This window comes from Apiospora phragmitis, assembly GCF_038363925.1.
Source record: "Apiospora phragmitis strain CBS 135458 chromosome Unknown utg000004l:1.0-3135199.0:1.0-3139288.0, whole genome shotgun sequence".
Classification (NCBI taxonomy): Eukaryota; Fungi; Ascomycota; class Sordariomycetes; order Amphisphaeriales; family Apiosporaceae; genus Apiospora; species Apiospora phragmitis.
Genome location: NW_027117402.1, coordinates 2,636,697 through 2,649,000, shown reverse-complemented (window position 1 = coordinate 2,649,000; position 12,304 = coordinate 2,636,697). Strand labels below are relative to the sequence as shown.

The 12,304-nt window shown below is 49.9% G+C and overlaps 2 protein-coding genes across 2 annotated transcripts; both read right to left on the bottom strand.

The window, feature by feature from the left end:
- Nucleotides 1-200: 200 nt before the first annotated feature.
- PG994_003946 (short-chain dehydrogenase) lies at nt 201-1,382 on the bottom strand (the record flags this gene model as incomplete). The annotated part of the gene is made up of 2 exons (XM_066855355.1): nt 201-421; nt 623-1,382. 2 exons carry the CDS (start codon nt 1,380-1,382, stop codon nt 201-203), a joined length of 981 nt encoding a protein of 326 aa, XP_066719633.1.
- Nucleotides 1,383-2,652: 1,270 nt separating this feature from the next.
- On the bottom strand, nt 2,653-4,422 carry PG994_003945 (LMBR1 domain-containing protein; the record flags this gene model as incomplete). Its single annotated transcript, XM_066855354.1, has 2 exons — nt 2,653-3,650; nt 3,738-4,422. The coding sequence occupies 2 exons, from the start codon at nt 4,420-4,422 to the stop codon at nt 2,653-2,655; spliced, it is 1,683 nt and encodes a 560-aa protein (XP_066719632.1).
- Between the last annotated feature and the right edge of the window lie 7,882 nt (nt 4,423-12,304).

Below are 12,304 nucleotides of genomic sequence, written 5' to 3'. Positions count from 1 at the left end.
ATCACTGCCTCCATAGTCTTGAGCACATACACGGCGACCAAAAGCCAATGCCCGACCTCGCCCTTCCTTCGCCCCTAAGCTGAAGCCCTGGCAGTATTCGCGCGATGCGACAGAGACAGCGACAGAGACAGCGACAGAGAAAGCGACATCGACCTAGCTAGGAGAGGACAGGATCTCTCATTCCATGGCTCCTTCCCTTTTTAATAAGCGGCGGGCATGACACCCAGCCGCCCGCCATCCTCGACAATGATGCTCCCATTGCAGTAGGCCCCGGCACGGCTCACCAGGTACAGGATGGTGCCGGCCATTTCGTGCTCGGTGCCAAACCGCAGCGACGGGAGGAAAAGGGGGTCGCCGAACTCCTTGTGGCTCGGGTCGCCATGCTTCTCCATCAAGCCGCTCGCCATTTCCGACGGGAACACTATGGTACGAAGCAACATTGATTAGCAACTAGATAGTAGTAGACACCCCTCACACGCAGTCTGGTCTCGCTCTCATCACCCGAGACAGATTGCTGAAAGGAGTAGGAAAGGGCGGCAGTGGGGGTGATGTGTTGTTGTTGTTGTTGTTGTTGTTGTTGAATGTGAATATATAAAGTGAGGAGGCAGGTAGGTAGACTTACAGCCAGGAGCCAAAGCATTGACCCGAATTCCGTGCTCTGCGAGATTACTGCTCGAATGCTTGGTGAGGTGCATGATCGCAGCCTTGCTACCAGCATACGCCGGCCCGGACACGTGCGCGCGGCTGAAGGCGGAGATGCTGCTGGTGAAGACGACCTGGCTCTGGACGGCAGGGACCTTGGGATTGGAACTCGCGTCGGCCGAAGGCACGCCGAACACCGCCCCCTCGTCATCCTTCTTCGCGTCGTGGGAAGCCACAGCGTGCTTGTTGCCCGCGTCGAGCAGCTCGAGGAAGGCGAGCATGGTGAAGTACGCCCCCGTCACGTTGACGTGGAACGCGTGCGTGAAGTCGGCCATGTCGACCTCCTCAAACAGCTCGCGCCGCAGCTCGGCGACCGACTTGCCCTGGCCGTAGCGGGCCGCGGGGCCGCCGATGCCCGAGTTGGCCACCAACAAATTCAGATACCCGCTGTCCTTGGTCACGGCGTCGACGGCCGACTGCAGCGAGGCCTTGGACGTGACGTCGCACTCAACGGGGACCATGACACCACCCCACGTACCCGAGGAGGACGAGGTCTTCTGCAGGTCGGCGGCGGCCTCGGACGCGGCTTTCTCCAGGATGTCGCGCCGGCGGCCCAGGATGTAGACCTTCTTGGCGCCCGCGCCGAGCAGGGCCCGCGCCATGACCAGGCCGATGCCGGTGCCGCCGCCCGTCACGGCCACGACCATGCCGTCGACGCGGAAGAGCTTGGAGGTATCCATTATTTCTCTTCCTTGTTGTTGTTGTCTGTCTCGAACTGTATGTAACCCGTGACGTGATAAACAAGAGTTCGCCTAAAGTGTGTGTACGTAGTTGTATCGACGCGGTAGTTAAGTGAGTACAGCGAGATTGATGAGAGACAGAGGGGAGGCGGTGAAGTTGCTACAAGTCAGGAAGTTACCGGAACCACGGAGGGGAGCAAGGAACGATGACACTTGCCTTCTTGCTTTAAGATCAGCAAGCACGCTCGCTGATGGGGGTGTCGGGGTGTCGGGGGAAAATGCGCGTCAACATGGCCAATCAATCAGCTTACACATGCAATTAATCAAGCTTTCACAGCAGGCGCAGATCGTACGGACTTTGGGCTGTCTCATCCGTGCCTAATCTCCGCGCTTCGCTCATCAGCGATATATATGCCTGCCGGGGGAGCGACGCGGGGTTATTCACCCCAGTCCCACCCCCCCACGGATATCCGGAGTGTACGGACTTATACAAACTTCGAGAGACGAGTGGACTACCTTGCAATTGGTAAAAGCACAAAATCTCCTGCCTGTAACCCTCGAAGAAGCTGACACATTGTCGACAAGATGTCATGGCAAAAGTCGGAGGGGTGTTGAGTTATTTCCGCCAGAAGTAAGCAGAAGCAGAGATGTCGTGCACTGACATGATCCCAAAGCGTCCTCCTCGCAGCATCCCGAGTTTCGTTTCACGACGACTTGGGGTACCCCTCGAAATGAAGCAGTGATCATGGGCAAGTATGCTACCACTTCAAGTCAAATGTGTATCACGTCACGAGAGAAAGAAGAAATTGCCAATACAGTTGAGTGGAATGGGCCCCAATGAGCCCTTTATATCATTATGAATAGAACGCCTCCAGGAGGCCTTGCTTGCCATCACTGATTGCGATACGCTATTATCTGAGTAGATGTAGCGTTCAGATGTGTGTGAGGTATAAAAAAGCGCAAATAACCAGACCGTTCCGTTCTCTGTATGTGGCACCATCGACCAGACCAAGTGGGATGGGCAGTTTGTTTCCCCCCGAACCTGAACTCCGTGTAATGCAACGCTGTGTTGTGAATCTCAACTTTTCCGCCCTTTCCCTTTCGTCTATTGTGTTGTTGAAAAAAAAAACCATTCTCAAATCAAATGTTGCTTGAGAGGGTATAGTGTTGTTAAAAACAAAAGCATGAACTCGCTGTGGTTGAATAGAAAATCCAAGTCTCGTCTAATGGGTAATGATGGGAGATAAGAGGAATTGGGCCTTCTCGTCTCTCACTGAAGTTGATAGCGTCGTGACGACGAGGCGGCACTCTGCCTCCCACTGCCTGTCTCCAGACTGGTCCGGGCCGTCTGGCCGGCCTCGCTATCACTAAACCCGTCGAGGGTCTCGTAGTTCAGCCCCGGGTCGTCGACGGGCTCCTCCCCGATGGCCGGGAAGTAGGCGGGCGGGTCGTACGAGGGCGGGCTGGCGGGCACGTCCTTGTAGATGGGCGGCGCCTCGTTGTCCCAGCTGACGCCGAGGCCCGCGCGCTCCGTCAGGGTGGTGCCGAAGTGCATACGCAGGATCCGGGCGACCCCCGTCGGCGTCACGTGCTTGGGCTGGTGGATGGGCGCGTACTCCTGCACCACTACCATCTCGACGACCAGCTGGTGCGTCACCTCGGTCCCGTCGTGGCTCTTCATGTCGCACACCGACTTGGAGTGCGTGTTGCACTGGTACTCGACCTCCATCTCGACGCTGCCGTTGGGCGAGTAGTCCGACTTCCACCCCGTGCTGAGGTCGGCCGAGCCAATGGTGCGCGACTCGATCCGCTTGATGCCCTTCTTGTTGGCCGCGGTCTCCTCGGCGTCGGCGTTCTTGGCCGAGGGCGCGTGCTTGGAGCAGGCGGGGGCGACGGTGTTGAGGTGCTCCTCCAGCTTCCAGGAGAGCCGCTTCAGCTTCCAGTACTCGACGGTGTTGACGTCCGTGTTGGTCTTGACAATGCCCTCTAGACGCAGCTGCAGCTTGTTGCTGCCGATGGGATGAATGACCTGGGGGTAGTGCACCGATGCCGCAATGTTAGTGGGCGGGAAGATGCGGACCGAGTGATGGGGCAGCTCTGGGACGGGAAGCGCCCGCTTCACGTCGATGGTTTTGGCCAGTTTGAGCGAGGGCCCTTGCTTGGGCTTGACCTCGGCGGTGAACTCATACTTGACGGTGACAACAGGGTTGTCGGTCGTGGCGGGAAGATGGCCCTCCAATAATACGGAGAAAGGGAACTCGTGTAAGCCTGCGGGGATGTGTCAGCAAATTGCAGTTCTTCTACAAGTGTGGGGGGTGCAATGAAAATGCATTGCATAGTTGAGTCACAGCTTACGTTGATCCAGTGCGGCTGGGTCCGCGAGAAACTTCCAGCTCTTGAGCTCCGTCTTCTGGTTGATGCACTCGGAGCAGTGGTGCTGGAAAGGTCGCTTCTGGATGACATGGATGTGCAGGCGTGCCTCGAAGCTCTCGACCTCGATGAAAGGTACATCCTTGACGGCCAGCAGCAATTGGCCCGAGACCAGAGCGCCTGTGCTGTTCTCGGCGTCGCCGTGCAGGACGACGGGCGGAGATTCGATCTTCCAATCCAGCGAGGCGTTCGGGTGTTGGCCGTGCTCCTTGTGGGATTTGGAGGCGCCGAAGTGCAGGCCCGGCAGACTGAGGCGGTGGTGCTGGTGCTCCTTGTGGTCCTTCTCTTTGCTGTGGCTGGCGACCGTGGTCGATTCCGTCATCTTGTTGACCGGGGTGGGCGCCCAAAAGTTGGAGTGGAACCCGCTGTGTGTGTGGTCTTCCGATGGGCTGGTGGGTGCGGTGCTGTTGTTGCTGTGCAGGTGGTGGTGGTGGTTGTTATTGTTCTCCTCCATCGAGGATGCATACGAGATGGTGCGGGTAGTGCCTTCTCTTGGCGTGGTGGCTGGCGATCGCGAACTCGGGCTCCTCCGGCGCTGGACAGAGGCTTTGATGTTGTTGATGCTTTCATTTGACGAGCGAAAGAAGCTCGTGACCCGGTGGTGCGGCATGATTATAGCCGGCATCAACTGACCTGGAAACTTAATTGAAGCCCTGGTTGACCCGCTTGTTAAAAACAAGTAAAGCCAGAATGATGCGATAGCCGGTCGCCCGCAACTGCGATTCGTCGGTTTAGGGGTAGGGCGGTTACAGGGGGTCGCTACTGCGTCACCACTGGCCGTTCTCTCTCTTCTCTTCTCTTCGCGATTCCTGTAGAAAACCTAATGGGCAAAAAAATCCGGGGATAGCGCCACTTGTGTGCCTTGATCTGGTCACCAGATGCACACACGAAATACCCGGTTTCGCTTGGCCAAGTAGGCAGAGATGAAAAACCCGGGAGGAAAAAAAAAGAGTTTTGCTGGTAGGGCCTTGGCGGTGGTTTTGCCTCCTCTCTAGGGGCCACGAGAAATTCGTCCCAGGGGAAAATGGATGGATGCACTCGAATGTTTCGGTACGGGCGTGTGAATGTATCTCTCTGTTTCCGCCTCTTTCCCTGAGTCGATTGCTTGCCCGAATGTGTGTGTTGTGGTTGCTGGCTGGGCAGTCTTTGTTCAATGGGTTCGCTATTATACCGAAAACAGCCAATGACAGTGCTGTAAGTGGCGTTGTCTGGTGTGTATAGACGGCAGGTGGATGTGTGGATGACTAACAAAGGGGTATAAGTGGTAAAGAGACGCTATGGCAGTCAACGCTGTGATGTTGCTTTGCGCACGAGAAGTGATGCAAAAAGGGATTCACTAGGTATTATAAAAAAGAGCAAGGCTTACGAGAGAAAAGTCGTCGAGGAAATGAGGTTCGTTATGTATTCCAGTACTGGCCGTAGTCACGTATCGTCGACTGTCGCAAGCTCTGTCCTCCCTCGCGTCATGCTGCAAACAAGTCTTTCCATCAAGTAAACTATGTGTCATGGAATCGAGGTTGCGAGGTACCTTGGCCCCTCCGGTCCAGGGGTCCGAGTCTGGGACTTTCTCTGGGTTCTCGTGCTCTGGGCTGCTGGCTGCTGCCGGGTTCTAGGGGGGGCCAACGCCAAAGCAACGACAGCGTGCCTCTAGCAGGCTGTAGCAGCGCACCCTCTTTCCAGCGGTCAGCGCCGCGGGTGCACACCCAACTACCAACAGTGGAGGGGTGGCTGAATATAGTGGGCAGAAGTACCTGGCCGAGCTCTTTTTGCACGCTCGTCGGGTACCTTGACGACCATGGACTTGCCTATTTCAGCAGTATTTCGGTCGCTTACGTGTGTAGGACAGACGTTCACTGTCGCCGTATCGAACGAGCACGACATTTGATCAATACAACGACATGTACATAGCGACCGACCTCCATCTGCCACTATTTTGCAAGCATGCCCGACAACACACGACCAACTGTCGATAGCTCTGGCATTTAATCTGGCGGCCCTGCATGCAACCAACTGGAGCCATGAGTCCTCATCACTTGACCTGTCTAAGTCACCTTAGCAGAGATGCACCCGTCGGGGCTTTTCTGAGGATTGATTCCCCTTGGGTTTGCCTATTTCACGATGTTTTCTGTTGTGCTGTGACATGCACGAGAAACGCTAGGCACGGCCTCAGCTCAGGCTCTTGGCATCCGGCAACACCGCTGACCCTTCACCGGTGGTTACCCGAGATGAGATCAGCAATGCATTCTCGCGAACTGGATGCAAATGCACTGGACCGCAAGAAATAGCATTCAAACAAACATCCCATTCCCTAAACGAATCATCGCAAACAGCGACCCTTCATTGCGGACTTGTTTGCATTCTTTTCATGATGATATTCGGCCCCAACCCGCCAGGCGCTTAGGCATACGGGGGCCATGCATACAGTACATGCTTCGTTTCGATATTAAAAAAAGAAGTCCGCCCCCATTAGGGCCGGAAACGACCTAGCTCAGCCGCCAATTTCCGTTTGGAGACACAGCCGCTTATTAGCTCTGTGGCATGAAAACCGCATCTCTGAATCTGCAGTTGGTTGATCACCGCCATGAAATACATGCACTTATTATTAGGTTATTTTAGGGTTATCATGTCAGGATAGGATTGTTTCCATGTTAGATCTTTCCGCCGCCGCCAAACCCGCCCGCCCCCATACATTTCCCATATGTGTGTGATGTGTAAGTATGTAACCCACGTTTTGGAGAATGGGCAAAGGAGCAGTAGCAGCGAGAGCCCGGGTGGATGGCCAAGAGTTGCGGGTTTAGCGGTCGATCGTACGAGATATATAGAGGAACACGCACCACCAGAGCTCGTGAACGGAAAACGTTGCTCTCGACTGGGTCCGGTCTGGACCGCGATGCCTCCCTTTTCCACACCTTAGTCAGTTCCAAGTCCTTCTGCGACTTACACGTACTCGCGAGGAATCCACTGGCCGGGGAACATGAACCAGAACAGGAGAGAAGAACCACTCAAGCACTGCATCAGAAGACTCGGGGCAGAAGAATATTCATCAGCCAGCAGTCGCAGTAGCAGCAACAAGCAGCAGTGACCGCAGCCGCAGCACGCATCGGCCAGCTACAAGCATATGGCTTCTTTTCTGTTACGTGAAAGTCGGAAGATTTGCCCGTACAGGCTTGCGCTTATGCGACGCAAGAAGCAGCAGCGCCGAAACATTGACTAAACAAAACAACGACATCCGTCGCATCTCGGTCTGCAGCTATGAAAGAAAATCTCGATATTACCGGCATGGACTAGGTAGTACTTACTTACCTAAGTTTGTTGGACCTTCTTCCGAGCTAGAATCCGCAGTGGAGAATTGAAACTAACGTTTGGTGACTCTTCTTTTTTTTGAGCTTTTTTGAGCTTTTTTTTCCTCTCATTCTATGGAGAGCTAGTAATTACGAAGGGGAAACAAACGGTCAGCTGTGCGGCCGAAAATTTTCACTCTCTAATTGCTTGCTGGAAAAGGGGTCCTCTCATATCACGAACCCGCACCCGTGGCACCATAAGGCTAGGTAAAGTAGGTGGGCGGTATACTTACCTTACTCGCCATGGCTTGCCGTGGTTGTTTCTTGGGGCTCTAGGGGATCGACCGCGAGAGGAGTGGAAGGAAGAATTTTGTGCCAGAAATTTCACGACAGCCGTCGCAGGACCCGTGGATCTCTTGGACGGGAGTGGGGTTGGGTAATGTACGTGGAATAACCCAGCAGGAACAAAGACAAAAACTACCCAGACCTCATCAAGCGAGAGAAATGAAGCCAGGCAGGGAGGGAGAGAGGGAGCGAGAGAGGCGCAGGAGAGAAAGAAACATCGTCGGGTTCCGTTGGATGCATTGGAATCTGGACCGATTGACATTCTTCGGTGTGCATATGTGCTCAGGCGTGCCTGAGCCCAACTCCCTCCTATGGCTATGGCTGGCAAGCTCTCGTGGGGTTTTTTATCCGGTGACAGGTTTCTAGCCCATCCGCCCGCTGTACGGAGTATGTAACCCGCGCTTCCCAACAAGCCAGCAAGCTCTAGCCTTCCAGCCTAGCCGGGGGAAGAACACTTGAGTTCTGGACAAATTGATCCGCAAGCTAACATCTGACTGTGGCTCGTTTGCCATTGTGAATGATGATGATGCTGATGAGCAACAGATTGTATCACTGCTTGTAGATCGGATCTAGAATATGACCATGAATTAAGGAGATTGTCATTCCCCTTTGCGGTTCTCAGCTCTGGGAGAAACCACTATTGCTGGAGTCCAAGAACCACTGAGAATAGAAAAAAGAAGATCTCGCACTAATATCTGGCTATTAAGCTCCGGGCTGCCAAGGCTGCATCTCCCTTCCCCGCAGTATGATTTCCTCGCCGCACCTTGAATGCCCAGCCGTTGATCATGCCGGGAGATCATGGGTGATGCGGTCACGCTGGCGGCGGCTTCCGTGACATCTCCGCGGAGAGGCTGAAGGAAGCCTAAGCACTCTTTGTGTTTGTTCGTCGACACCGCATAGGCGTTGCAAGCTGCAAGCTCCGAAACGCACAGAGGCCTAAATGCATAGCAGATGAGACCTGAAACATCGCCGAATAATGGTTTATAAGTCGGCTATATACTTTTCTGCTCATTTGACAATTTTGAAGACGCAACGATGTGTAGGCAAAGATGCGCAATTCTAGTATAAGCAGAGCATACTGAAGCTTGATAGGCTCGGCTTGTAGTAACGTATCCCACAAGCGAATGTCCCATATAAGCGAATGTCTCATTTTTTTACACCCTTTCCGATAAAATATAAGTTAATTTTACTATAACGTATATAATATATTAAAATTAATCGGAATCCTTATCTCTAGATATTTCTATATTATTTTAATAAGTACGCGTATTATACCTAGGCTCTCCGTAAATTTTATAGCGCTATAAGCGTATCTTAAACGTCTTTATATAATTATTCTTTCGATACGATTCGTTTTATAACTATTTATTAACGTCTTTTTAAAATTATAAGTTTTCTCTAGTTTATATATAAAGTAATCCTCTATTTTATAGCCGTTTTTTTTCGTACGGCGGCGCCGGCTAAGCATCTTATTTACTTTTTAAAATATCGCGTTCTTACTTTTTAAAAGAATAACTCGGTATATAATATACGTTATAACCTTTATAATTTAATTAAAACTAATTAAAATAAACGTTGGAAAATTATTTTAATATCGTATAATACGGTTTTAAACGTATTCGGTTTAAAATTAAGCTTTAATCGAGTTATTTAAAATTTTTAATTCTTAAAGAATAAATAAGCTAAAAAACGTCCTTAAAAGTATTAAAATATGTAGCTTTATATTTAATTATAAAATAATATATTCCGGATTATATAAAACGAGTCCTATTTTTTAAAAGCCTCCTTATATATTCGAAATAATAAAAATCGCCTGGAACGCTCCTAAAACGCTGGTAAGAAGTCCTCCTTTAAGATGTAGGTAATATACGCCGGTATAAAATATTTAATTTCTTTCTTATACGCCTTTTTTAATATATAAAAACAGTTAATATTAAGAGGCTAAAACTTATATAATAAATAAAAAGGTATATAAAATATAATAATCGAGTTCTTTTTATAATAAAACTTAAAAGTTATTAAGTAATAGCTTTTATAGCCGTCTAGGATTAAAAGGTAATAATAACTTTTCGTATAAGACCTAGTATATTAATTAAAGTATTAAATCTAGTCCTCGCCTTTTTTATTCGTGGTCTAGCTATTTTTAGTAATTACGATCACCTAGTCTTTCGGTAATAAGCTGTTTTCGTATTAAAAAAAGAGGTGCGTTTTCCTGGTAAAAATAATGTACGAAGGGATAGCGTAACCGTATAATCCGACGCCCTAGATAATTATAACTTATTCTTAGTTCTTTTACTATATTACCTTAGGCCTTTCGCGTTAATCGGAAGTAGTTACGACTATTTTAAACGAGATTTAGCCTATAAAAAAGCCGGTCTCGTTAAAGTTATAAATATCCTTCTTTTAAATCTCGTATTTATAAATTATATTTTATACGAGGGTAAACTATACGTAATACGCGTCGGGATTTTTATAAAAAACTTTTTAATAATCGATTTTTTAATTAAAATATATTTAAAGGTTTAATTATTATTATATAAAATTAAAAGCTTAATTAACGTTAACATATCTCGCGTTATATAAATTAAATAATCGATTCGCTATATCTTTTATACCACTTAACCGAGAAAAAAACGATCGCGTATTTAAATTAATAATATATCGAATAATCGTATCTTTTTTAAAATTTAAAACTTTTAAAAATTCGCAAATATTTCGCGTCGTATAGGTTAATTATTTTATCTACGCTATAAGGTTTTTAATAAAACGTAATAAATTAATATAACTTTTCATACGTTTAAAATTAAGTCTTTTTAAAGCGTTTAAAACACTAGAATTATATCACTCTCTTTTTAAAGTTATAACATTTTTAGACGTAAAAGAATATAAAAAAAGGTTAAGGCTATAAGGAAATTTGTGAAAGTGGGACATTCGCTTGTGTGGGACATTCGCTTGTGGGATACGTTACGGGAAGTGAGTTTGAGTTTGCCCTGGACTCAGAGTTGCAAACACAATATCAAGTGGCATACGCGAGATTTTGCTACTATCAATTTGGACCCTGGTCCGCGTAGCGCAATGGTAGCGCGTGTGACTGTAAGTGTAACGCTGCTGTCACCCATAAGCGTTCGTAATTCTAATAATCATCCAATAGTTCAATCACAAGGTTGCGGGTTCGATCCCCGCCGTGGATTCAATTTCTACGGCTCCGGCCTCTCTTTTTGCCCTCGGCATGGCGATGCCGGGCCTGCCCTTTGTTCTGTCACTGCCGGTGCAATGATGCCTAGAGCAATGGCCAGGTTTGGACGTTCAAAGATGTTTTTGTTTTATTTTTAAGTTCTAGTCCGAGAGAGCATCAGACTTCCACTACCTAGACCACTGGTACCCGTGCGGTTTTACGGAGGCGGGGTACATGTAGTTGCTATGCTCGTCGGTATGTAGGTAGCGATGGGCGTATCGAACGAGCGACTCCATCAGCCAGCAGAGTGGCAATATACTATATTGCTTGCACATAGGCGGTGGGCTCCATGGGCTGATGTGGTCACCGCTGCTGTATGCAAAAGTGTGGCGGGCAGCGGGGATAGCTTCCCCGAGTTTTCCCCAGCGCGCCCTCTTCTCGCTTCCCCGGATTTGGGTCGTGCCAGGCCACTTTAGGCGTGCAGCGTCAGCTCAGATGATGCCAAGTTGCGAACGCCTCCAAATCATATTTACACTGTACATTTGCCCATGATTTTACACTCCTAGTTGTGGCCAAAAACTGCTCACGAAGAAACAGAGAGTTTCTTCCAGATATTGCTCAACCGCCAATTCTTTCCCGGTTTCCCTTGGGCTCTTCATTCTTTTCCTTTTGATGCTTGGCAACAGGCAGCTTTCAACCACTCAGAGCGCATCGGGTTTCCCAAAAGGGAAAACGCATGAAGCTATTAGCCAACCCTTACCTAATGGCCGATCCATCTCCCAGTTTTTCCTTGGGAGAGCTGGAATTGTTTGACCAAGCTCTTTTTCTCAATGCCAGAACTCTTCGGCGGGGAGCTTCCAATTGGGTCGCATTCCTGAGCTGACCAGTTTTTTGCTTACAAGTACTTAGGATCCAGGAACAAAACCATGTGGTGCATCTCTTACCACCATTCGTCCAGCACCTAGTCGCCTCACCGGAGCTGCTGTTGATGTTACGACGTATGCAGTGTTGTTAACTATTGCACGCTGCTGTGGGGACAAAGGTGAGACAGCTCCTGCGGTTCTGCGGTTGCTGATTCGGTGCCTTGCATCTTGCGAAGCTTCATATCCGTAGAGATCGGGGTCTATATACTACTAGCTACCCGGGGAGAAGGCGAGATACGACACGCGGCATCATGTGTTTTGACTGATGCTCCGACCCGCAGCGGGAAGAAGTGGTCGGTTCGGTCGCAGCATTGTAGTGTTACGACCACTCCCTCCTCCGGAAGGGGATGTACTGCAAGTGTGTATCGGAATCGGCCGGTCCTGCACTCGCAGCCAATGGGTTCGACATGCGACAATGATTTTTGGAGGGGACCCCGACCCGGCTAGTCAGGTACTTTACGACGGCTGGACGGTGTGGGTGGTGGGTAGGTGGCAGGTCGGGGGGCTGCAATTGCACTGCACTGCACTGCACCGCGCATACCTTTGACACGTAAGGCTTGGGTAAGAGAAACGACTCTGCAGAGCCGCCCCCCAACCAAACAAGCTACCGAAGCACGTTCTAGACGTTCTTCGTACCAGGCTGATGTCGCCATTCCTTGGTACGCACACGCTTTGCTTCGGATGCGAGTCCTTGTCAAGGTGAAGCGCCGATTACTTAATGGAGCGAGCAGGCTCGACCAGAATCGGCGAGTTGGGAGGGTTTGCATG